This window comes from Phalacrocorax carbo, chromosome 5 (assembly GCF_963921805.1).
Source record: "Phalacrocorax carbo chromosome 5, bPhaCar2.1, whole genome shotgun sequence".
In the NCBI taxonomy this organism is placed as follows: Eukaryota; Metazoa; Chordata; class Aves; order Suliformes; family Phalacrocoracidae; genus Phalacrocorax; species Phalacrocorax carbo.
In genome coordinates, this window is record NC_087517.1 from 52821142 (window position 1) to 52848900 (window position 27759).

General features: G+C 38.8%; 1 protein-coding gene across 7 annotated transcripts; it reads right to left on the bottom strand.

Annotated features, from left to right (window-relative positions):
- Nucleotides 1-244: 244 nt before the first annotated feature.
- TOLLIP (toll interacting protein) lies at nt 245-26445 on the bottom strand. Of its 7 annotated transcripts, none has more exons than XM_064452479.1 (8): nt 26312-26445; nt 24896-24948; nt 17604-17753; nt 13472-13654; nt 11983-12135; nt 10540-10630; nt 6652-6672; nt 245-922 (listed from the first exon to the last, which is right to left on the bottom strand). In XM_064452479.1, the coding sequence occupies exons 3-8, from the start codon at nt 17640-17642 to the stop codon at nt 708-710; spliced, it is 702 nt and encodes a 233-aa protein (XP_064308549.1). In that variant the 5' UTR covers nt 17643-17753; nt 24896-24948; nt 26312-26445; the 3' UTR covers nt 245-707. The 7 variants fall into 7 exon arrangements, with proteins under 7 accessions (XP_064308549.1, XP_064308550.1, XP_064308547.1 ...); XM_064452480.1 differs by lacking the exon at nt 26312-26445 and adding an exon at nt 25214-25521; XM_064452477.1 differs by lacking the exon at nt 24896-24948 and having other exon boundaries at nt 26312-26438.
- Nucleotides 26446-27759: the final 1314 nt, after the last annotated feature.

Consider the following 27759-nt stretch of genomic DNA (forward strand, 5'->3'; position numbering starts at 1 on the left):
CAATACAAACTGTACAAGTTAAGTTACCTGTTAAGATTTTACAGATATAACAATTCTATATGGGAGGATAAAGCCCCAAATGCACGCCAGATAATATATTGCTTTGGTGCTCAATGACTAGATTGAATAGAATATGCTCATTACAAATACCAATAGCACAATCTAAGAAATTTACCTTATTAAATAAAAAATCTTTAATCAGAAACAGCTGAACATATCACAGCAATAACTAAACACCACAGGACAAGGAAAGGATCTTTCTTTTAATGTCTGGCAGAAACAGGCTGCTTGATGAAACCTAAATATGTTAACAAATCAAGTTATGTTTAAAGAGCAAACCCTCCACAGAAAAAATTTCTTTTCAAGCAAACAAACAGTAGTAAAACCTGTACTGCATAGAGTTCCTTTGTAAGAATAAGGGGAGGGGAAGCAGCTCTCCTCCCCACCCCATCAGAGTATAGTCACGCAGGGCACAGCTGATAAAGATGCTTCAATGCTGCATCGTAGGACATAAGCTAAACTGAGTATGTACAGACTGAGAAAGAAAGTGAAGAAGATCCAAATGTCCAAGCAGAAAAGGGGTATAATCTCTCACACAGGATGCGCTAACAGAAAGCTGTTGGGAAATTCTTCCTCTAGCTAAATCCCTGGCTTGGCAAGTAAAAATAAGTGGCATTGAGGACGGGGACTATGCAGGAAGTAGGGATCTATGATTCTTCAGCCATCTGAAGCAAGGAGTTGATAGCTGCATCCTTGTTCCCCCTCTGAGCTTCTAGCACTGAGCGGATTACTTCCCTGTCCATGTTGGGAAACATGTCCTGGATAGATTTCAGGTCCTCTTCATTACACAAGTGCTGAGGGTTGACCGCAGGAGGTGGTATTGCCACTGGTACCATACCCGGATTACAGACTGCAGGCATCCCTGCAGGTAAAAATAAAAAAAAGAAAGAAACTAAAACATACCGGGGGGGATTAATAATTTTGAAGAAAGCGGCTCATTACTTGCTCCAACCCACCAACGTCTACATTTTTTTTTTAATGTGTACTCCAGGAAAAAAAGATTGCAGAGATTATACGATTATATCCAGACTGTTTCAATCAGAATACGTTTTTCTGGAACAGGTTGTCTGCCCAAGTTATGTTCCAGAAGGGGTAAAATACAGTATGGCAACACGTACAGCTCAAAGTAAGGTATGACTTGCATTAACCAGGTTTACACATGAATCACTAACCAAACAAAAAGCACACCACAGAAAGATGGGGTGGTTTCCCACCACCACTCTAAACTCCAGAAACAAGGCACCCATCACATTTTAGTTCCCACTTTATTTATGTTGTGATAAAAAGATGGGTTTACACCAGCAATATACATAGCTGATATTTAGAAATTCAATTAATGCAATCTCAGGAAAGCAAAGTACTTAGGTCCACTAGGAGACTGGACAACACTCATAAGCAAGTTTTAAGCAAGTGCTTTTCCCTGGTTCAAGCTCCATCCAGTTCAGCCTACAAAGTCAAAGTGGCAAAAGAACAATTCATCTAATAGCTATCAGGGTACACACTGCTCTTCCCTCTTCCTCTGTCCGAGGACAAAATTCATCTGACATTTTTCATTAGCTTCTTGTATGTCTGTGTAAACTTAAAGCAATGTCAGTTTATAAAGACAGTTTTAGAAAATTAGTTTTCTAATTCCTATTAAAAGGAATTACTAGACAAAAGTCCCTTTTCTTCACTTAATTTTTCTCATTATTGAAACAGATCCACTGCTAAAAAACCCTACCATTTGTTTTTATAAAACTGAAACCAGGTATAGCATACTTCTAGAATCTTTCATTACCACTTCTGAAATTGGCGTATTTAATTTTTTCTCTACGTAGTTCCAGACCCCCGATTATCTGAGTCCCACGCCTTTGTGTGTTACTTTTCCAGTTCTGCTGTATTGTTTCTAAGGTAGGGCAAGGAGAACTACCTGCATCTAGACAAACATGGCACTGCTTCATACAGCATCACAATAAAGCTTTTGTATTTGTTTTCAAGCATTTTACCCACTGTTTCAAACATTATTAACCTAGTATTTTCATAGAACAGTCCACAGTAATTCAAAGACCTTATGTGTAGTAATGACCAATCAAGAAGTCATAACTAAATATGTATTAGTTAAGATTTTTCTTTACATATAATATTTCAACACCAGCCTTAATATGTGCTTTTATTTCCCACTTACTATAATAAGATCCTTCTGCAACCTGCTGCAGTCAGAGAGGCTTAGAAATCTGCTAAGAGTTTTTGTTTTGACAAATTGCCTACTGTCCACTTTTTTTTTAAATGAGGCACCCCAAAGGCCTCCCTCCATTGGGAGATGACTTATCACTTTTATCTGTTCATCAGCTTTTCAAAATAGCTATTTGATCACAAGAGGACCTTTACTGTATCAGAATATCATATGACAGGAAGAGTCCTTAGCAAACAACATTTTCAAAATGCAGCTGACAAGGTGATTACACAGACCACATCATTCTTACCCACATACATACCTATCATTTCTAATGTATAAGCTTTTCCTACATAACTATGTCATCTCCTTCTAAAGTTTACCTAGTTAGTTATTTGTTTTAAATCAGCTTGTTCTAATCTCCATAGGTTTTAATGAGTTTATGCAATAGGGAAAACACTGCTTAAAAAATCCAGTTTGCTATCCCCCAGTCCTCTGAAAGCAGGGCTAATTAAGCAATTGGTTACATACTGCATTTGTTAAAAAACCCCACAATACAAGACCGGGAATAAATGTTATCTTACCTGCATTTTCTTACTGATTATCTTAACAGTTAGTGTTAAACTCCAAAATTATAATCTGAGGCTTCTTCTCCATAAAAAAAGCATTCCTTCCCAAGAAGGACAAAGCCAAGCACTTTCTTCCTCCCCGTGTTATGGCCTCACATTCCAACTTTTTTTTTTGTACTCCCTTATACATCTTTACAGTCACTTAATTGCTGAAATGATCCTAGGTTTTCTGCTTTAAAATAGCTCTCAACTCCTTACACATTTGATCTTCAAAGGCTTTGTTAGCCAGCCTTATTACCAGTTTAGATTTAATATATAATTTAACTCTCACAACCCCTCATTTGGGCAGACCTACCAATTTTTGTCAGAAGCCTGTTTTGCTACAGAAACTTTTTAGAATTCTCCAAGAGTGCTTTTTTTTTTTAATTTGGTATACATTTACTTTGAGCAGCTAACAACTTTTTTCTTTTTACAGTTTTTCATTCACCTGTTAGCTTTCTTTCTCTGACCTTAATTATTTCTCCTTAAGTTAAACAAAAGGTGGGCTATTTGCATCACTATTACACATCTTCAAAATAAGGTTCTTTTTGAACCAGGTTTCATACATTACTCAGAAGTAGATTAAAAGCTGCTTCTATCTATTGAACTCTGACTAACTGCTCAAATCATAACGTAAAGCAGATCTACTAACATAATTTTCAGGTGTGCCTCTTTGCAGCCTCATCTCTCTCCGCATGACTGAAGTACTAATGAAGTAATCAAACGTATTGACACCATGCTACTTCTATTCAAACCTAACACCTCCAAAAAATGACAAAGAGTAATTTCAATACTTACCTTGTCTCTTCAAGATTCTCCTTAACTTGCAACTATTTAATCAGAAATGTCTATGCTCACTCTAACTTGTAGAAATATTTTTGCACCTCAGTGATCATTGTTTTTCTATCAGCTTTAAAAATGCTATATTAAAATTCACGTTCAAGGTTGGATCAGCTAAACCCATCTTAACTTACACCAACTCTGGCTGATAATATACTATAGCCTAATATAGTTTGACTGTGTGCATTGAAACAGAGATTTTGCCTAATGTACTCTTTGCTGTTTCTTCAACTTGGACTTCTGTCCTGTCTGAAGGAATGCATTACTGAATTTTAAGTGCCTCCATATTTAAGATTATTACAAGGGGAGTTTTAAAATAAAAATTAGAGAACATTAAGTTTTATTAGATGCAAAAAAGAAACTTAAATTCTTTAAATCTAATGTACAGGCTGAATCTATCCAAAAAGGTTCATGTTGGCAACTAAAGAATTGTCCCTCTCACCATAAATCTATTACCTATACACTGGAACCATGTCTCTGCCCAGCTGTTTGCATCACACCACTACCAAGGATGTCTATTGCCTCTTCTGCAACAACCTAAACTTTAGCTCTAGAGCTTCTCATACCATGTGGACCATAGTCCCTGGAATTTTTTCTAGTGCTCTGTGTTTGAACACCTGTCAAATCAGACCATGTGTGCATCCTGCAGGCAAACCACTAGGCAGTCCTCACCAACACTGCAAATACACTTTATCCAACCACCATATCCAGCAGCATTTCAGACTGCCTCTTCTATAGCTTCAACAAGCCAAGTATTCCTCACGCTTCCTACAAACCACCTCGGCATTTACAAGAGGTGAGCAAAGATTCATGGCCTCAAAAAATAGAGTTGCAAAGTACCTGAAAGAACAGAGCAACAGATGTTTTACTTCTAATACAAGCTTCCTAATCTTCTTCAGTCATCAGCCTAAATTGCATCCATACAAAAGGCCAGTTTAAAATATTAACCCAAATGAAACATGAGGCTCGATTCTCAAGTACCACAGCATCCTACAGCTTGCTGATAAAGTTTCAGTGTCAAAAAAAAGAAAAATCAAGACCAGCATAAAGTTTTTCTTACTGCTTTCATCAAAACAGGATAATTATGAAGCCAGACATCAGCACAGGCAGTATTCAAAAAGTAATTTCAATCTAAATATTCAATTTTAGCGACAAGAAGTTTCTCAGTAGTGTTGTTTTTCACTGATGATTTTCAAAAATCCATTTTCTTTAGAAAAGTCTAGTTCTTGAATAAGTTTATGCTGTCTAAAACCATACAAAAGGAAATTAGTATCACAGTGATTTTTAATATTTTTGTGATAAATGCTTACTTTCCATGAAACAATATTCAAGCTATATAAATATCAGTTTAAAGAGTACCTTTCTTGGGTTTTTGCTTTGTTCCATGCTCAGACTAGAAGCATGCATAATTTCTCATTTATGAAGTAGTAAGCAAGGCTTAAGCATAAACTTAAAGAACTACACACTGAAATTTAGTAAATATGTATATATACACAGTCATTAGAGAAAGTTATAACAACTTCAAAATTATCAATGTTCAGTAAAATGCTGCTTTACATATTAAGCACCTCATTTCACTAACAGGTGAAAACTGAAACTAAACCACAGAAGGATCCACTATAAATGGAATGGCACACTCCTGTGTTGCTCTCAGGTATTAGGTGAGTGTTATAAATCAGAACAGAGCACTGTTTTCCAATTCAGTGAAATGGCAATGACAAACATGCTGCATAAGCAGTGACATTCCAATACATGAAACAATATGTACAATAGCAAGTCAATTGTTATGAGCAGCAATGGAAGCATCAAAGCAGCATAACAGGGTAAACTTTTTCTAACCGCACACAAGGCATTACACACTTTTTGTTTTATTTTCTTGTTCAGTTAGGTCCCCCATGTTTAGTTTCTTGACTCACTATTATTCTGTCCCATGCACAGACCCTTTCAGAGTAAACTGAAGAACCTTCTCAGAACAAATTATTTCAGTTAAAGGAAGCAACCAGTATCACCTTTTTTAATATACACAAGTAGGCCTTAATACTATTTGCTTCAGAAAAATAAGTGCTAAAATATGCATACCATCTCAATTTTAAAATGTTGCTTCTTTGCAAACTACTAGAGAAGTGAAGCATATGGACCCACAGAAAAATTCTATAATTCCACTGCTCTGAATAAACCAAATATGCTGCAACGACATCAGTTTTATTTACAACATCTTTCTGAAATTCACAGCATCGAGAAATGACATTTTGTCTCACAGAATTCTAGAATTTTCTGAACATACTTGATTGAAGACCAATGCTTTTATCAAAGTTAAGGATGTCACAGTATCTTTGCACAATTCAAAGGCATCACAGTAAACTGAGTCTAAACTGAAGGAAAACTGGCTTCCTGTAACATAATTTGCCTTTAGAGTTCAAGCCAGATGCTCAACTTGACATGGCTCTAGAACAGATGTGCATGAAAGATACACACTGATGAAAAAATTGTTATATTTTTGAAAAAAGGCTTAGATGAAGATTAACAGAAGGCAACTGGCAGGCTGTCTTCTCAATGTCATTGCAGAACTGAGTTCTCTGCTTTCAAGTTTATATGAAGTCATGACATTACCTGCTTCTCCTCAAATCTTGCAGTAGCAGAACAACTGCAAGATTAAAGTTCCTCTTCTAGGAAACCAGTGCTACCTAGAATAGCTCACTGGCATACAGCATTTTCAGAATATTAACATCGTGTTTTAGCCAGCGACACCACTATCACCAATTACTCTAATCATTATAGCTTGAAGCTGAGCAGATGCCTTTAAAGACTTTCCAATAGGTTAGAGGGGCTTTAGCATTTTCTAGGAGATGCATTAAATTGTCCTACTGTGACATTCAAGTGGCAATACCTTGTGATACAGTCTGCTGTAACAAATAAAGCTGTTTAGATGGGTTCATGCAAAGACTCTTGAGTCAATGAGGATGGGAGTGAGAAAAGACCTTGGAAACTTACCCAGAGCAAAGTACTCAAGCCCTAAGGATAGGTGAAAATGAAGGGGCAAGGGGAAAGGAATAAGACATGGGAAAGAAATATTAATCTATTTTTAAAAGGAAATGAACCATTTAGCTTCCAAAGGTGAAAGCTGGATAAACTGAGTAAAACTAAGCTACCTAATATAAAAAATTAAATGCTACTAGCATTCAGTCTCCTGACTAAATTTGCTTCAGCACACTGAACAAGTTTCCTACATGTGCCGTTTATACAGAAGTAACAATTAGAGGAAATGTTTTCACAATAAGTAAGCCACCAGGTGTTTACAGCAAGGATTATATTTTATAGCCCACAAAGGACAACATACATCCATGGTTTTCTGAATACATACCGATAACATCACAAGCTAACCTATGACACTCCATACAGACACCTAAAGTAGTAACGTACATATACTCACAACTTTGCCTCAATGAAAAATAATATTCTGGACTAACAGAGCCCTGAAACACATGGGGTTTTAACCTACTATTTACACAGGTTTTTATAAGTACAAAGAGATTTCCTACTTATCCCATGGATACTTAGCTGGTAAGAAATATCGCTTGCTTCACTGAATTAACTTTTTTTAGCTTACTGCCTTTGATAGATTATCAAGATGACCAGCTTGGTCTGTAAGCAACCAGTATACCACAATATTCCACAGCCTAAATTAAGTAATCTTTAGAAAAGAAACAGGAAGAAATGGTAGATAAACTCAACTTTTAGAAGAGCAACAGGATTGAAAAGTTGAAGTTTTCCCAAACCCAATCCACAAATAAAATCTATGGCAACTATAGTTTGTAGCAACTAGCATTACTGTCAGCAGTTTTTAATTTTTAAAACTTTTGAATGAATTAATGTGGTGCAAGAATATTTATGGCCACTTCTGCTTTCACCACAGTTCTGTAACATGTACCATTAAATGGCAGGGGAAAAAAGCATTACTGGTGTTGGCATTTCAAGCTTCATCTGCTTACCACAGTAACTAACTGCTTGCTACTACTATTTACCTCAGTTTGTACAATAGAGATATTTGTGAGAGGAATTATTTATTTTGACATCAATGAGAAGGTCAGTTATGTACACTAAGTTTTGAACAGAAATCTTCTGTTACAGAAAAAACAGCTTCACCTCCATGACAGCTAAATTTAACTTAACATCATCTTTCATTAAAGCACAATTATTTTGGACAGTTAACAAATAACTTACATTATCTGGACAAGCATTGTAGTCCACCCATTGTATTTCAATCCTAGGTAAGACTTAGAACCTAAATGACCCCTCCATTTCAGATGTAATAAACTGTTCATTGCTGTTTTTCTGCTCTTCCGAAGTAAACAAATAGAACTTGCCTACTGACTAAGCTCATTTAACTGGCTAGGTAAAACACCTGAACTAAGATGGGAAGGAAGTAAACATAGTCCTGTGGAGCATACTGATATTCTACCATTGCCCTTCTTGAGGCATTCTCAAGAAGATAAAACCCTGCACAATGTTCTAAAGTGTACCAACAATTCAGCTGGGCAGCAAAGGCCAGCAGTTTGCATGCAGCTCTCCGAAAGAGTTTACACAATCCTGGAGGAATATTTAGTTCAGCATACAGAACACATTCTGACAACGCTCCATGTCTTCCAAGATGGACTACTGATTCCTTTACAATTTGAAATTACTTTTATTAAACCATACAATTAGATACAGTAAAAGTATTCTGAAGTCAATTCACTTTCAAAGTCCAAACCTAACCATCCATTTAATCATTTTGAGTGGGTCATTGATTAGTGACTAGGCAAAAGCTTTAAAACTCAGTGCTTTGAGAAATTTTGATGGTGCACACAAATTCTAGCACAGCAAACACAAAGCACATAATATTAGAAAATACCAAAAATATTTTCTAAATCTAAATATGTCAAAGGTGGCTTGTAATAAGTTGGCATTTACAAAGTCAAGGAAGTACATTCAAGCCTTCCCAGAACAAAAGACAAGTTCAAATTGGGGGATGGAACTTCACAGTGTTTTAAATATACAAGTCATAGAATCGGGAAGAATTTTTAATACAAAAGATCATAGCAGTAATTAAAAACAAACATGCTGAATCTCTGCAGAAGGGCAATGCTCCAACATACAGATCAATAGAGTTGTTACATGAAGTCAAACTCTTATATGGTAAAATGTCAGGCATTACTATCACTTGCTAAATATTAGTTATTTCTTCACTTGTCCAAGTACATTTAATAAGTATTACTGAAAATATTCTCAAAACAAAATTCATAGAACACCAAGATCTGAGCATCCAGATACACCACTGTACTGCTTTTCAGCTTTCAAGGTCTAGTATCAGTTTTATCTGTTCAGTTCTATGTCTAGTTTCAATTCTATCTGAAACTAGTCTCTTCATTTCCACTGTTTGTACTCTGACTGGCACAGTAATTTTGCAATGCAAATAGTCTCATTTTGATCTGTTCAAGAAAATTCTATAGCACCTTCTATTACATTGGTATATGTACCACCCCAGCTATTGTTTCTCTCTTTACCATACACAAAATAACTTCGAAGTTCACCAACTACTTCAGTATATAGGGATGCAATGAACCTAAAAGCAAAAAAGATGGCACCTAATTCAAACACAGAAAAGTTGCACAGAAGTCTGGCTTACCACAACAGAATCTCAGTTCAGGATGCACACACAAGTTGAAACTAGTTCACTGGCAAAGCAAGCAAGACTTAAATCCTGAGAATTAAGCTACAGACACAAAAACACTTTAAATGAAGCAAATTGCATGTTTTCATCAGGGAATAAAGTACGTATCCAAACTTTTCCATGTTTTACTCTAACTTAACTCTATAAAATGAAACAGGAGGTATGATTCTTAGTTACATCAGTAGATGACTACCTAGGAAGTTTGTTTTTACAGAGAATGAAATTTTACATTCAAACAGGAATTGAGTCTTAAAAAAAATTTGTGTCAGCAATGCAGTTATGTCCCACGCACTATCACTCATTCATACACATATATTTTGGATTTTGTTGCATACAAGTCTGTATCTTATTTTCCCCAAAAAGTATACCAATTACTGAATAAATGTCCATACAACAAACTGGAGCTTAAGAGCTGCAAGTTAAACAGACACACAGAGAAAAAAAACAAAACTGAACTGTACTTCAAGCTTATTTGCATACTTTAAACTTTTCATCTTATGTTTTGTAATTTTTCTGAAGTTAACACATCTTTCTATACAAGTCCAAAACTTACTTTGCACAGACTAAGAGAACTGATGATACCTGCTTTAGCTTTTCTTAACATATTTACCTAACTCTCTTAGGGCTCCCTTTTTCATTTTCACTGTGATACGCACTTCACATGCTGCGTAGCAAGTTTCCAACAAAGCATCTTCAAAGACCACAGAAAAGTCAATTCATTTATGGGATATTTAAGCTGCAATTCTGACAGCACGTGTCATTTGGTGCACTTTCTGAAGTCTGAACAGTTTCACACATGGATTGCCACCATTTAAATAAGTACACATTATATTAAGGTGCAGCGTGCTAGACATCTAGTTATTCAGTGACCTGATACAAATCTAGAAAAAATACTCAAGAGGAGAAGCCTTCAAATTACTTTTTCCAACCTGATAGTAATTTTAATCCACTTAAACTCATGCAGCTCCCTTAAACAGGGTACAAGACTGAAAGCAAACCTACACTTAATTTGCTCACTCTTCTCCCAAAAATGTGTCATGGAAAAAGCAGTCATGGATAAAGTAATTTACAGTTTCCTTTACATTCTGGAACCTGGAAGAAATTTGGCAGTTATTTCTGCAAAACCCTTCACCTTGAAGCTTAAAAGTCTCCAAGGAGGGAAAACATACCTGCTATAGGCACATATCCAACTCCTTGCTGATATACAGTGGGCATCAGGACCACTGGCTGGGGCTGCATCATCATGGCAGCTGGCAAAGACTTCACATAAAAAGTACAATAGACAGATGAGAACCACTCAAGGAATAGAAAAAACTAAACCAACAATTAAAACAGTATTTGCAAAAAAACCCCGTCACATTGCAAATCCATGTTCAATATTACAATATGACTATACTAAGCACCAATATAAAGCAAAACCTCTGGCAAATTAACTGAATACTGTCCTTTTAAGTCACAATCAAATTGCCTGTAAATCAATATAAATACATCATGTCAAACTAGCCTTTTGCAACAGTTTTATATATTTTGCCACTGCAATTTTGTTACTGAAGCGAAGTATTTTAAAATATGGGTTTAATCACCTTTCATACCTTATTCTTGTAAAATGAATATACAACATATTCATCATAAATGAAAACTCAGAGCAGACCCGAATTTTATTAAAAGCAGTATACTGCTCCTAGAAGGAAATTTTAGTTAAAATCAATTATTTAAGGTAAACCAATATTTCAAACAAGATATCAATTTAACTCCATTCCCTTTTACTACCAAAAATTCTGTTCTGTTTGATCCTGAAAAATATTAAAAGGTCAGATTCTGTGTACTGTACGTTCATGAGCAGCCAGTTTTAAAAGTTAATTACAAACTCATTTCTCCTAAGGGTAACGAAACAACTGTTGAGATGTGGCAGAATGTGAATTTCAAACAGCAGGGAGCATCTTTCCCAGCTGTGACTCAACAGCAACTTGGAACTTTTGATCATGTACAAGCGTAGCAGGAAGCATTCAGGCTGCACATGCTTCATGCTATCCAACAGCTACTTAAGGCAAAAGTGACAGATGACAGAATAGTCCACAAGCTGCTAAATGGACCAGTATAAGTCAGCAGTTCATTTGGTGCTCCTAGTCATGAACAGGAATGGAAGTAAAAAACTGAAGTCATCAGAAAGAGCATTCAAACTATCCAGAAAGACCTAACACACTGAAGTTTCCATTATTTCTAATTCTAAATTAACATGACTTTCTAAAGATTTAGGGGGGGAAGTTACTGTTAGATTCCATGAAGCTTTTAAAAAATTATTATTAGATTAGAAACAACAATGGACCATTTGACTTTTTTTTTTAATACTTCTATTAGCACAGGAATAAGCTGATTTTTTGTAATTGCAAAACCATATAAATAAATACCCATTTACCACCTCACCAAAAAGTATCTACTGCCTTAACTACCATATTTGACTTCTATTCCCAAGTTTAATTATTTTAAATGCTAACACACACAAACACCCAGTAAGGTACAATGGAACTACTTCTACCTCAAACTGAAATATTTCCCTCCCACTACCCAAAATGCTTCTCTCCCATCCTCCTCCCACCCCAAACTTGGCTTACCGTGTACGACATAACCAGATTAATCATTCCTTCCTTGTCATCACCCTGCCTTCCACTCAGGCTATACCATTCATCCTCCACATTTCCTTGTTTCAGAGACTCAGGAATTGTAATATGTGTCCAAGCAATGCGGTCATCCATTGAAAAGGCCCGCTGGAATATGATAAAAAATTATCAAGTTAATTGTCCTGGAAAAAAAAAAATCTTAAAATTATTCTTGACTAACACTTCCTTCTTTTATTATTCTGTTTCATTTTGCCAATTCTATTTTTAAGATTCCTTTTGAAATTACTAAAGTGTTGTAAATATTTTAGCCATCTCCTTTCCAACAAGGATGAATAATGCTTTAAAGTGGGATTATAGATCAATTGCAGAGAATAAGAAATTGAAAACCTGAAGCACAACACTTCCGGAAACACAACATACTAATATGAGCATAGTCTGTGTGAATCTAGTGACATCATATCAGAGGCCATTAAATGAATGTAGACAGCTCCTGTTTATACTACCACAGGCTGTGAACTGCAGTCATTCAAGAGCAGATACAAGTACTGATCTGCCACCCCGTTGAAGCATTGAACCACATACTTCAACCAATCAACTAAGCCCATGAAATAGCACCCAAAGGCCTCACTTGTGTAACGACCACACAGCTGGTGCAGTGTCAAGTTCTACTATGCACAGTAAGAGAGGCAGCAAAAAAGAAAGAGCCAAACTACAGACTTTAGCCTCAGTTATAAACTTAGCACAAACATACATTCTTAAACTGTTTAAACTAAGTGGAACAGCTGAGATGCAGGCACATATTCCCTGCTGCCATCATCCAGCAGAACAACAGACTAGAATTCAAGATAGTACTCTTCTAGAAAAGCTTCGTAGAGCAGATTATCTACCAGAATTGTTAAATCAGACCCATTCAATCTCTAATAAAAGGAAATTGTTAAGAGGTTCGGTATTTATTAACACTGCATCTTAAGTAAAGCATAGACAAGTACCTACATGCCCACTTGGAATGAATGTTTTAATCTATACTTGCCTGAAATTCATGTTTCTGCTAATAAATCCTAGTGACTACACACAGCCTATACATGACCATTTTAGCCTCAGCATTTTCAAGCTTGGGAAAGCTTCCAGCTCCTTCTGGGTTAGAATAACACAGAATATAAGGCTGCAGGGTATTTTGATAGCGAAGAGGAGTTTAAATACCACTCAGGCATTTTTTTTGCTTCTCTTCCTTTGCCGGGAACCCTGCTAATGCACCTTCTCAGCTATCAAAGGAAAATAGCGCTGACATTCTTGCATTAGGCTTCACTCTTCCCCATTGCTGCTCTTGGGATTCTGAAAAATTTGCATCATCTCCCAGAGAACACAGCTAAGAAACAGCCTTTGGTAACTCAATCCTTTATCGCAAGAATCCACCCAAGCCTCAGTCCAAACAGGAGATTGGGGGTGGGGGACGGGGGAGGGGGGAATATATAATAGTTCTGACCTCATCAAATATCTCTAAATAAAAAGAGTCCACACCCGGGGGAACAGTGCATTGAATAACTTTGTTCCAGCGGGGGTTCTTGGCTCCATTATGTGCTGTTGGAGTTTCATACACAGCATATCCCAGCCGTATTCGGCAATATGGATCCATGCGTGTCATTCCATAGTTCTTTGCCAATTTTGCCTGGTAAGAAAAAAAGCCTGTAAGTGTATAATAGTTACATTAACTTGGTAAGTTAATTACTATTAGTTCACAAAGAGAATCAGATATTGAACAACGGACTAGATTCTATTATGAGGTAGACAGGAAGAACAAAAATGAAAAACAGCATCCAGTTTAAAACATAGATGACACCATTAAATGTCTGAGACCCCTTGAAAAGGGAACCTCTTTTTAACCTGTTCTGATATAGAATACACACATCTTCATGATAGCTAAAATAAGTTACTTCATACCAAACCAAAAGATATGTGATTACAAGGAAATAGTAATAAGTTCAATTTTGCCTAGGTATTTATCTCCAATAAACTTAATGTGATAGGTAGCCTGTCCTCTTTCAATGAAGTACTTCTAAAGGATGAAATACAGAAATCCAGTAGCTTCTGGAATATCACACAATACAAAAGCACAAACTGCAAAAGCAGTTCCACTGAAGTAAAATCTAGTAGATCATACTTCCAAAGTGATTAAAAAACTTAATTCAGCATGTACATTTGATATAAATTAACTCACTGGGCAACATAAGTTCTATGTTACTATAAAAACAGATGCTGTATAGAATCAGAAGACATCCAACATACTTTTGCTGTAGCATCAGAAGAATAGAAGTAAACAAGTTGATGACAGTCCCGAAGACAACGCTGAGTACAGTTGCATAGGTATGCCAAAGTAGAAATCACGCTTTTGGACATGCTGTTTCTCTGACCTGTACTAAGCAGGCTACAGTTCCTTTTATAGTAAGGCAAGTGGCAAAATATGGTGCCTAGGATGCCTCCCACCTACAGGACACAAGGAACTGGAACAGCTGAGACTTGCATAAGATTTAGCCACAATGGCTGCTGCTCTGGCCTGAAAAGCCCTTTTCTTCAGGGCACATGCTGGTTCAGTAATTCATACATTAGAGCTGGCAAGAAATGTCTCAAACTGTTCCTTGTAATTGTCAAGCCCACATTTAAATCAGGAAAGGTGGCACCTAAATTATGCACTCTCTAGGCTCTGAAGTCCTGAGATTAAACAGTTTACCATATAACTTCACCAAAAGAAAAGCCAGCATATAAATTGTCTGTCTAGTAATTTAAGAGGTCACAATCAACTGTGCTCAAACACACCACCATTCCTATATATCCACAAGGGAAAAAAAAGCAGTAAATTTCTTTCCCAAAAACATTTTCTGATCTTCTACTAGTTTATTAGTAACGGAATTGAAGTATATCAAGCAGCATGCCTTATCAACATATATTTAAATACAGAAGACTTCAACAAGCTCTTCTTGTTCCACAGGTTAACTATGCCATGGTAAGCCTCCTATCCAGAATGTCACATGACATGCAGCCAAGATTCCCACAGCATTCTTGCATAAACTCTCAGACAGGTAGAGAGACTATCCCTTGGGACACCACAGGGTTCTTCTGCCATTCAGAGGGACCCTGACAGGCTGGAGAAGTGTGCAGGCAGGAATCTCCAAGTCCAACAAATGAAAATGCAACGTTCTGCCCTTGAGGAGGGGTAACTACATGCACCACTATAGGCTGTGGGCCAACTGGTTGGAGACCAGCTTTGCAGAGAAGGACCTGGGGGTCTTGGTGGACATCAAGTTGGAAATGAGCCTTTGCAGCAAAATTGACAGACAGCATCCTGGGCTGCATTAGGAAAAGCACAACTAGCAGGTCAAAGATTACCACTTCTACTCAGCACTGGGGAGACCATATCTGGAATACTGTTTCTTTAGTTCTGGGCCACCCAGTAGAGGACATGGTCATATTTGAACAAGTCCAGCAAAAGGCCACTAACATAATTAAGAGTTTTCACAGAATCACAAAATGGCTGAGGTTGGATGGGACCTCTAGAGATTGTCTAGTCCGAGCTCCCTGCTCAAAGCAGGGTCAAATGCTCAGGCAAGTTCTGAGTGTCTCCATGGATGGAAGCTCCACAACACATCTGGGGAACATATTCTGATGTTTGACAACTCTCACAGTGAAAAAGATTCATATATTTAAACAGAGTTTCCTGTATTTCAATTTGTGCTCACTGTGACTCTTGTCTTTCATCTAGATAGCACTGAAAAGAGCCTAGCTGTCTTCTTCATAAATACCTGGTGAGAGGGACTACTCATCAGTAAGACTCCCCCCAAGACTGCTCCCCAGCTCTCAGTCTTTCCTTGTATACAACATCCTCCTTAATCCTCAATTAAGTGACTGGCCTGGGGTGGGTAGGGGTGGGATGATGTTTGGACAAAATAAACTCCAGAGGTCCCCTGTAACTTCAAGTATCCTGTGATTCTGTAACAATTGGCTACTTACAGACACAGCATCAAGAACAGCCAGGTTCTTGATAAAACTAGCTAGGTTTTATTATTCAAGCAATATAAATATTTTTCTTGTCTGCATAAGCACCTAAAAATAAACGAGGATTGAACCTGATAAAGACCAGTATCAACTCTATTGGTTCACCAATCCAAAGAGGAATCTGCATGTTTCTGTACATAGCCACTTAAAGTGAGATGCAAAACTTCTTGAACACTATACTGTCTGCCCCCTTATCTGCTCCAGGAACTTCTACCATCTACACTGATCAGATCAACATCCCATGACAAAAAGCACTTCAAGTTGTCCAAGCAAATAGCCAAATATGAACAACCTATGGAGTAGCATACAAGTTGCTAGAAACTGCTAGAGTTAAAACAGTCATGTCATGTTGCTTGATAAAGGTTTTGTTTCCTTATAAGCCTGAGGTTTAACCTGAATCATCTATTCCTAGCTCGGGGTGGGGGTGGGGGGGAACAGAAAAAAAAAAATCATACTAAAGCTTCTTCCACTGTGCTCTAAAAGTGGTAATATTTTTCTGCTGTTCAAAGTTGCAGAAGAAGCTTCCAGTCTTACACTCTCTGAACACAGACTGTAGTTCTGAGGAGTTTCCCAAAGAGGGCTGCAACTGAATGCAATGAATGAGTTAATGTGTCTAGACCTTAGAAGTAATAAAGTTTGAAAAAGCCTTAACCCCAGTTTTCAAAGGAAGGATATCAGCAGTGAAGAAGCAAACTGACCAGTGGAAGATACAGAAGGAAGGATCAGTGTCTCTTTTCCTGAGAGACCCTATATAGGTTTACTCCCCAATAAGGGCCTCACCATGGAAGCTGTAACCATACGTGTACTATTCCAGGCTTGGTGCTAAATTTGAGGCTAAACTTCTCTTTGGTATATTTTTAGTGAATAACTTGAAAACAGTACATGCAAATAGATGATGTATGTTGAGTTAATGTGAAGGACATCTGGTATGCTAATGTAGATTTGCAGAATAACTGAATTGTGTTAAGATAGACAAGTTTTAAAACCTGAAATCTTACGCATAATGAATGCAGTAATACATTACTGCCAAGAGATAAAAGAAAGAACAACAAGGGAAAAGAAGCAGCAGAAAATAAAGAGCTAGGACTATGCCCTTTTAAGAAAGCCTGCAGAAATCACTAGAAAAACAGCAAATGCATTAGACGAAATGGGGATGGAACAGAGCAGTTACCTAAGAAAAAATACATAAGGCAACTGCAGTTCCCTACAATGCTCTCAAAACCGCTAATGTCTTCCAATATTAAGCACTTCTACAGAAAGCCTTCTTAACAGAAATTTCCAGAGAAACCTGTTCTCTGCAAAAAAAACAAACCCATGAGTTTATTTGATTATGTGCTATAACAGCAAGGTTTATAGGGAATTGCTGCACCATGTGTGATGCAGCTATGAAACTGGACAAATGCTGATGCACAGAAAAATGAAGCTACAAAAGCTTTAAAAATTACTCATTCCCTATATACAGGTAATTTAGCAACTCAAATTCCAACACAAAATCTTTTTTGGCTGCCAATCAAAAAAGATTGTATTATTATGGATACTTAATTGTACAAAGACAGTACAGTTTATACCTGTACTACAGTAATGCTGAGTCTGCCTACTGTACCCATTGGTCCTCCATACTGTAGCTGCTGAGCTGCCTGGGCATCCAGCTGGATTTGCTGTTGCTGCTGGGTTGGAGTAATGCGAAGAAAATCTTGAGGAAGCTCACCAACATAAACCTTAAAGAAAAAAGAAAAAAACCCTTTCAAATTTAAGTCCTCTCTTTTTCATTGTGAAAGTGAAAAAGAACGTAAATCAAAGAAAAGCTTAGCAAAAACATTTGGCAGAATTTAGCCTAGTTTTGACAGCATGAACAAAGAACTAATTAAATGACAAAACTGCCAACTCATGTAGAGAAGGTTCTCATACTCACTTTCAAAAACACTAACTTCCAATTCAAGCCTCTGAAAAAAAAAGTAGGACACAGCCAACACTGCTCTGCAACCAAACATTTAATTAGTCTACACAAAAGTCAGAGCTACCAAGTTTCACATCCCATTCACATATGGCATCTGATGGCACCCAGCTCTTCCACTCATTCATCACTAACACTGCATCCAATCATTCCTGTAACAGGTCATAGCACCCTGGTCCCTTTCACAGTCACCTTCAAGACAGATCATAAAAACAATGCTTCCTATGAACCAAATCATTTAAAATAACTAAGAATCCTTCAACCTAACACAGATGCCCTAATGCTTTTCCAGTGTTAAACGCAGCTGGCCTGCACCTAACTTCAGGTACAGCTTGGGGGCAAAATCCCACCATACTCAAAACAATAATGGACAAATTAAAAATCTGGTCTATCACAAGAAAGAACTACGACAAAAAATTCCAAGTAGAAAAATCTTTGAGGAACTCCATCACATGTGCCAACAGGAATAAGCAGTCACCATGCATTTTCCATTAGGTTTTTCAGTAGAAGAAGGGAAAGTTTCTACCTATTACTTGTCAATTTATTACTGTCATTTCAACAACTCGTGTTGTTTCTAGGTTTTAAATGCTCAGTGAACATTATCAATAACACATTTGGAGAGATTGTCACATTAAAATAACAAGCATACTATAATGATAAATTTTAGAAGGCAAATAAAGTGGCATAGAACATTTATAATTAAGCTGTACTAGTTTCTGTTGTCTATATACAGAACTGTCCACCGATAACAAGACAAAAGACAGTGCAATATCTTACACTGTTATCCCAGGCAAGATTACACAACTGTGTATCTGGCAGATGCATGCCTACATAACATACTTTAACAAGTTAACAGGCCTCTAGGACATAGCTTCTGAAGATCAGACAGCACTTACATGTCAAGACTGCATCATGGAGTAGCAAGTCATACCCAATGTGATTTGGCAAGAGCTGCAATTTCTGTCTGAGCACCTCAGGATCCCGGCAACAGTAGGTGTTACATGCCAGAAAGGAAGTTTATCAAAAAGCTAAGGAGGAAGTACTGAATGCCAGCTGCTAGGCTGTTGGGAGGAAGGGAGGGTGGGTAAAGAGGGAATCAGTTTTGCTTTCAAGCATCTGAAAATTTTACAGTTAAGATCTTAAGTAGCTTAAGCTTTAAAAAGTAGGGAGGGAAATTGGGGCAGAGAAGGAGAAGACTACGCTAAAAGACAGTGCTAATATTAAAAGAAAGCTTACTTACATTAGACTGGAAATTAGGGTCTTGTAACAGCCTTCTCATTAGAATACATGTTATAAAAAGGAGTTAGTTTTAAAATAAAGCATAATCCATTTAGGAAAGATTTGAAATGGCACCAGAATTAGCAAGGCAATGGCATTTAGAACACAAGAGGTCCCCTCCAACCCTTGACCTCCAAGAAGTTTCAAATCTTGTATTATTAGCATCTCTAAGAATAGACAAAGATTTCTCACAGTCAGTAGTGGTAGCTGCAGCCCTGAAATTACATTCCCATATGTGCAAGCTCCCTCTGTCAGCTTCTCAGAAAACAGGGCAGCATATTTCATCTCAACCACCTTAACATGGACAGTGGAAAGCTTAATTCATTCACAACAAATGAGAAGTCTAAAATTTAAAAAGTGAACGATATTATAAAGCACCCAAATACTGCTCCAAAACGAAATATATAGTCTCTGTACTGAGGTCTAAAAGGGTAAAAAAAATCTGTAAGGGAGACCAAAGTTTTCTTACAGCATCTAAGCTGATTTTAGGTCATTCAGTTATCTCACACAAAACTACTGGAATTGCAGAGCAGACACACACAGACTGAAGACAGCTAGCACAACTAAATTTTCAAAAGATCTGACTGGTAAACCCCTCCAAAAGGCAGAGTGGGGAACAGAAGATGCATATGCTACCATCTTAAATGTTCTGCCCTGACTGTGATCTGGTACGCAAGTCCTGATGATATATTCAGTAAAACATCTAGGAGAGATGCTTACTGAGGAAAATACACTGCTCAGTAAGTTCTTATGCTAATTATCAGTTGATTCCATGTTGATAGAGACGAATCAGTAACATGCCATCTTTTTATCTGTAAAGAAGAGAGGCTAATTTACATCTTCCTCAAAGCAGTTAAAAGCAGGCACATAATTGCCACCTCCAAACCTGAATCAGAAAAACAAAGTTACATAACCCGAGTTCAACCACAGTTTTTGTTTTTAATGTAAGGAGAATCTAAATGACAAGCTTGTACCACTGATCCTACTCATCACCCACTTTACAACAAATGCACTTCCCTCTACTATAAAAACATTTAAGGAAGAATGTGAAATTCAACCCCACGGTGCCATTAACTGTAGAACAAAAAATTAATTCCACATAACATTTGAATTTTACTAGCACTCTTTAAGCAAGACAGCAATATGACAGTGCTATGATAGAACTACAATTCAGAATACAAATGTTGAACACATTCATAAAAATAACCCTGCCTTGTTATTAAACTTTAGTGACAGCATTGCATATCAACAATTATCTAGAAACAGAATAATATTGCCCTTCCTGTCTGCTAAAACCACCTAAGAGCTAGTTTTGAGGATCTTCAAAGTGAAATGCTGCAGGTATAAAAATTGCATCTCCTTCAGATTGAAGGAGGTGTGATGTTCTACAGCTATTTGAGCTAATTTAGGACTGGGCTGTCTCATCCTCACCCTCCTGTTTCTCACCCGTTTCTTCTAAAACATTAAATGATACCAAGGCAACATTAATATACACTAGTGCAGAGGGCTGATCAGAAGAAAATGAATTGAGTTGGAGGTAAAGGGAAGAGGGGAAGTGTTAGGACCCTTACCGTGTAAATGATATGTAAGTACTGGTACCTACAAAACGGGAAGGGAGCACAGAGCCAAGGACAACCACACATGCCCTGACTTATGGGACGATATGCAGAGAGATATGATACATTCAGGGAACCATTAACTAAGGTTTCCACAGTAGCAATTACCAAGGAACTCTGATACTAGGTTTCAGAGAAGTTTTGTGTTAATGAGCTTTAAACACCTAGCTACTCAAAAAAGTTGTAATTGTTCTTCTTTCAATGTCTTCACTTTTTTTAAGAAAGAATAAGTGACAGAATGAGAGAAAAATTTGAACTAAATAATTATTCTGTTTTGCACACTAAAGAAAAAATTGAGACCAGATAGGATGCATCCAGAGGTCCTGAAAAGGCTAGCTGATACTTTTTCAAGGCTACTATCAACTTTGAAAGGTCATGGAGATTACAGGAAGTCCCCTATAACTGGAGAAAGACAAATGTCATACCCAGCTTTCAAAAGGGCAAGAAGGATGACCTGAGGAATAACAGGCAGGTCAGCTTCACTTCAGTTGCTAAGAAAATCATAGAGCAAGTCCTCTGGAAGCCATTTCTAGACACACAAAGGAAAAATCAGGGACTAGGAATTAAAAAAAGCCTAAGGAGCACAACTCCTTCTACAATAAAATTATTAGAATCTGTGAATAAGGAGAGAGCAGCAGGTATCAAAGCTGGGATATTACAATCCAGATGGGTAAACCACTGGTTGGGTGAAAAACTGGCTGGGTCACTGAGCTCGTAAGTCAAAGTTCTGTGGTAAATGATACCAAAGGTTGGTTAAAAGCGAAGTTTTAGAGACCTGTACTGAGCCTAACTTACACATCTAATATTTTTCCTTACCAGTGACCAGAGGTGAAGATAGAATGTGCTTTTAGCAGTTTTGAGAATGACACCAGATTTGTTGGGGAATGACTGGTATACTTGAGGACAGGAACAAGCAGACAGACGAGAGAATTCACTGGCAGGAACCTGATAAAACTCAAAGTCCTGTACTTCACACAGGAAAATGCCTGGCACCAGTGCAGACTACAGAATAACTGGCAGGGCTGCAGCTCTACAGAGAAAAACATGCATGTCCTGGTGAACAGCAAGCTAAACACAAATGAGCAGAGCACTCACAACAATGAAGCCTAATAGCATACTATATTGGATCAACAAAAGCCCATCCAGTAGCTGAGGAAAATTATTGTTTCCCTTTACTCAGCACTCACTAGACCACATCTGGAATACTGCAACCCATTTGGGGCCCAGCAGTACATGAAAAATTATAAACTTGAGCAAGCCCAGCAAAGATCCACCAACATGACTCATGAAAAGGGCTGTCGCACAAGACCTGTGAAGACAGGCTGAAGATTTGTTTAGAGTCGAAGAAACTTAGTATGTACCTTGTAGCAGCTTTCCAGTATCTAAGAAGGTCATTAAGAAAACAGAGCCAGGTTCTCTTCTGAGATGCAAGGCAAGAAGAAAGGAGACCTCAACTGTCAAACTGAAACAGGGGAGGTTTGACATGAAATGAGGGGGAAAAAAATTCACCACAGGGACAACCACAGATAGGAACAAACTGCCCAGGAAGACTGCAAAAACTCTCACCTTACAGGTTTTGAAGATCCTGCTGGACAAAGCCCTGAGCAACGTGGTCTGAATCAAAAATTGACCATGTTTTTAACAAGAGGTTGGACTACATGGCCTCCTGTTGCTCCTTCTAACTTGAACTATTCTATGACTCTACAGAACTCACATTATAGCATTACACATCCCCAGTTAAACTCCTGTAGAATTGGAGTCAGAGGCTCTACTTCAGAATTCCAACTTAGATATGGACAGAGGAAAGAATAACAGCAACTGAGTTTAGTACAGTTACAGATTTTTTTGCTGTTTGCATTTGGTGGTTTTGGGGGGGGGGGGGTTTGGGGGCGGGTTGGGGGCGGTGGTGGTGGTGAAGAATTGTGGTTTTTTAAAAAAATATCACCAAAATAAGTGTCATGGACTGCAAGGTACCAGTCATTTCTTCTCCTGTTCTTATTATTTTCCCTGTTGTCAGAAATTTCTGATCTACTTGGTCACTTCTGCTGCTTCCATATATCTACCTATAAAGGCTTTATGATTCTATAACCATCACCTTAATAGCATTTTCCCTTTCTCCCCAAACACACCACCTATATTTAGTCTTGACTCTATATTTTGCCACAAGCTACTGCCTCTGGATTTTCCCAGCACATCCAAATTTGTCCAAGACATTAACATTTAAATATTTGCAAAATGCATTCCACAGTACAAAAGCACAACTGTTAATAAAGAAAAAAGTTTGGTTTTACTGAAGAAATCAATATGAACCATTGATTACAATCAAAAAAAGATTCCACTCCTGCTAAGCACGACTGGAACTACTCTGTTTGAACATGAGCTAAAAATTAAAGATAGAATGAGTGCCTATAGACATCTCAAGTTCAAGACGTATTTCTAGTATATTCGAGCTACGTGGATTTGGTCTGCACTCAATGTAACAGAGGAATAACATTGGGAAGAGCTATAGAAACAGCTCAAAACCAGGAAACCCTTGAATTCACATTGGGGTTAGCATTAAGAAGGGTAATTGCCATAAATTCCAGGAAGAGGCTTCTGATTTTTTTTCTACACTACCACTAGACATACCAATACAGATCTTTCTTTCCTCTAAGTCTGGGTTGAAAGAAAATGCAACAGAAAATAAGCCACTTAGTGCCTTAAGGCACTTCTCTTATCTATTGGAGAGCAAGAACTTCACAGCATTACCAATGCTGCCCTCAACATTTTTTTGTCAAAGGAACATGCTCCAGAGATCAGATCACAGCACTTGTGAATTAATTCACATTTGGCTTAGAAACACTCAACAACAGCTTCCTCCCTCAACTTTTTAAACAACTTCCCAAACCCTGGTTGCAGCAATGGAACTTCCACCTTCACAGATGAGGATTTTAATACTACATATATTCACTTTCTGATAAGAATCAATACATCTAATAAAATGCTCAATTATACCCAGATTATCAACACAACTTTTTTGTAATGGGACTTCGTATTCAAAATTTTTTATGTGACAGCATTACATGTATCAATACTGCAGGATGCAAACAGGAATTGCTTGTCACCTTTGTTCAGAAAAAGATATCAAAGTTTCAAAGAGTCTCAAAACAAAGCTTCAAGTAAAATCAGAGACAAAATTACTTAAATAGCTAAATGACAGTATTAGGACAAGCGAAGAGAAGTAATCTTAACTATAGCCTGCCCATTAAAAGATTTAAAATCATCAGAGTAGTAATTATTAGTGAAATTAGGAGCAGAAATCTAAGCAGCCCTAGCTTGGTACTTGATCTAATTTTGGAGGATCTGACACATTTGCCAGCACAGTGAATAATCACAGAGATTAATTTTGGGTGTGCTTGGCTAGCTAAGGAATCACAAATACAAGGTTCTGGCCTCTCAGATTTAACCTGAAGCCTGACCAAACTGTTCACAGATACTTTTTCCAAGAGAGAGGTATCATTTAGCAGCCCTTATACACTCAGCTACAGTTTAGATTTCAAAAGCTGGTTTGCTCTCAAAAGAGCACAAAAAGTGAAAATACGCAAATTCCATAATATCCTGAAAACAGCCAGAGAAATCTGTATTCTAGCAGAATATTTATCAATAACAAACAGGATGAAGTCCAGTTCTGTTTCATCTGAAAAACTAAACACCAATCAGAAGTTTTAATTACTCACCAAATAAGCATCACCATAAACTAGAAAGCACAGGTATAAGAACAAGGCTGGCAACAGTATAGCAGCATACTTTATTGTCTTACCTGCATGAAACAACTTAATATTTTCTTGCCTGTTCAAACAGAAAGACAGAACTATTCTCTGCAGCACTAAAGAGAAATGTTTCCCAATCCTTTAGCACCATTTAGTGGCTATTCATTTGTAATGCAGTTGTATATATAAAAACAAGTAGAATTCTATATTCCACTCCAAAGAGAATTAAGAAAGGCTGGCATGTACCATATCAGCATCCTCACCTGTGAACTGAATGTTTTCAAAACAGTAAATTTTGCAATATTAAGCTGCCAACCTTGAAGACAAGGAAGAAAAGCACATACAACGTTAGGAAGACATACGAAAATACCAGTACTTACATTATTTTGAGCTTTTTTTGAGTAAAACCTGTTACATATTGACAGAATTCTGTTTGGGTTCAATCACACCATCAATTGTCGAACACCAAGCCTTCAGGGATAGCAATTACCTAATTCACCACAGACTCAACCAGAACAGCAGTCATTGTCTTTTTATGATACTATCAGGAGCAAACAAAGAACTTAATTCACTCTTTTTACCTTAATCCTCCACTTCAAACTTTTATTCCAACAACAGAACCATCATTGCAATCCATTGTAAAAGGAATCTCTTCTGGAAGACCAGTCAAAAAAGGAATTTTAAAGAATTAAATTGATGATCATATAATATTACTGTCATGAGATAACAGCAGAAAGTGATGCAGTTTTTCAAGATTGGCAGTTTAATAATTCATTCCTCTGGTCTTTCATCAAGGCTGCACAGGCACATACATAAAAATGTAGCTGTTTCTAGGAAATAGCACACCCCAGTTCAAACTGATTGTTTAAGAAACTCTTATTTCACCTGCAGAGCAACATCGTATTGTCAGTTACTACCTTCCAGGCAGGAACAGCATATCAGTCGAGAGCTGCTGTTATACTGCAGTTATACACCACACTGCAGAACGTCCCGGTGTGGGGCAAAATTATTCCAGGGCAAAACTAGACAATAACACATTCCCAATAAACTATCAACGCTAACTCCTAAAGATTTTTTAAAGTGGTTTTAAGAGTGCTCAGTTCCTTCCCCCCACCACACACGCCTACATAACTACCACTGAATGCACCTTCCAGCACGTCTCACGTTCCAGCTTTCAGGTGGCAATTTCAGAGACAGCTACCGGAATCTGCCCAGCCCAACCACGAAAACACAAAGCTCTACTCTGCTTTAAAGAGAAAGAGGTTTAGCTTTGGTTTAGTTTAAGCCGTCCCCTCCTCTGTAAGGCCCTCAGACAAAGGGCGGGCAGAAGAGTCTCCTCAAGCCCTACACGCAGATAGGAGAGACTTTCCCCTCCCCTTTCCCCAAGCCGCTTCGCAAGGCTGAGAAGCGTGAGGAGAGGCAGACTATCCTTCCCCACCCCCTCCCCCATATCAGGGCACTCTAGAAAAAGAGGCCTTTCCTCTCCTTCCCAGGCAGGGGAAGGGAGGGTGGAAGGGGAGGAGGGCGGGTCCCCCCGAGACCCACCAGTGGAGCCGGGCGGAGGGGCAGGAGCCGAGACGCAGAAGGGTTCCCGCCGGGTCGGGCCCCGCCCGCCCGGCGTGTTACGGGAATTAACCTCCAGAGGCCGCCGTCGCTGGCCCTCGCCCGGCGGCACTCACCGGGCCCCGCTGGGTGGTGACAGTGGTGGCCATGGCGCCTCCGCGGGGCCGAGCGCCCTCCTTCCGCCCTACCAGCCCACCGCCGCGACCGTTACCGCTCCAACCGCCGCCCCGCGCGGCCCGCCCACGTCACCTGACCCCTGCACCGCCCACAGCACCACGCGTGCGTGCAGCAACGCGCTCCTCCCCCAGCCCTTCTAGCCGTTTCCAGGACCGCGCCTTGCGCATGCGCCAAGGAAGAGGCCTGAAGAGCGGCTACCCCCGCCTTATTGCGCATGCTTCTGTTGATTCGCTAGGAGGGGGAAGGCCGAGGGCGCCCTTGTGCATGCGCTCTTCTGCTCTGCGGCCGCCGCGAGGGAGCCAGGCGCGGCGGGGCCGCTAGGGAGTGCTGCGGCACTAGGAGGAGGCGGGGCGGGTCCGCGGGTCCGCCGCCGCCATCTTGTGGCTGGGGGCGGTGTCCCCTCCCGCCAGCCTGAGTCGAGCTGCCCCGTCTCCTTAGGGGGGGGAGATGACAGGCAGGGGGTTTGCGTGGGGGCCCACGGGGCGCCCCTCGCTGGGTTTTCCGCCCGTGGGCGCCATGTGTGCAAGGAAATGACCTTTTGCCTTGCCCAGTCTGGACACCTGGTCCGGTGTCAGTGGTTTTCCAAAGGGGAAGACCATGACCTCCTTCAGCTCACTAAGCAATTGCAGCCCTTTCCAGAAGAACAAAAGCAGCTTTAATAGTCATCCAAGTGCTGCTTTGGGAGATAAAATCTGATCATTTCAAAGCCTATTTAAATAACGTAACTGTTTCCTGTTGTTAGGATCTGCTGCACAAATTTAGCCCTTAATTAAAATTCTAGCACAGATTTTGGCAGCTGGAAATAGAACAGTGCAATTAGGGGCGCTCCAAATATAGCACCAGCTTTTTTTTCCATGCTACCCTAACATCTACTTGGAGTGGGAACGCCCTCATCTTTTCACTTGTGTCTTGATACTCAGAAAAATGAGTACTACAGGATATAATTGATTGGGAGCCATTGAACACTGAATGTAGTTGATGCCAGCTGTAAGTCAACCAGCCAGCTGAAGAGAAGGCCTGTAACGTTCCCTTTTACCCCTATCAACGGTTTCTCTGCTAGAAGCAGAATTCAGGTCGATGTACAAAAGCATCAAAGAAGCAAATCATCCTTCCCTTTTTCCTGCCACTTGAAGAAACCAAACCTGAAAGGACATGGAATTTTTTCTTTAAAAAGGGTAAATTCACACACTCCCTTTTTTTTTTTTTTTTCCCGTTTGGGTCTCTAAACAAGCTCTTGATGTAGGGGTGGGTTGTTTGTTTTTTTTTCAGGGAGAATGGGTTAAGCTTGGAAGAAGCTTGGGGGCTGGGGTTTTTTCACTGCCTCTCGTATAGGCCCTTCAGCAGAGATAGTGCGCTATATGAAGGGACAACGTGATGTAAAATTAAG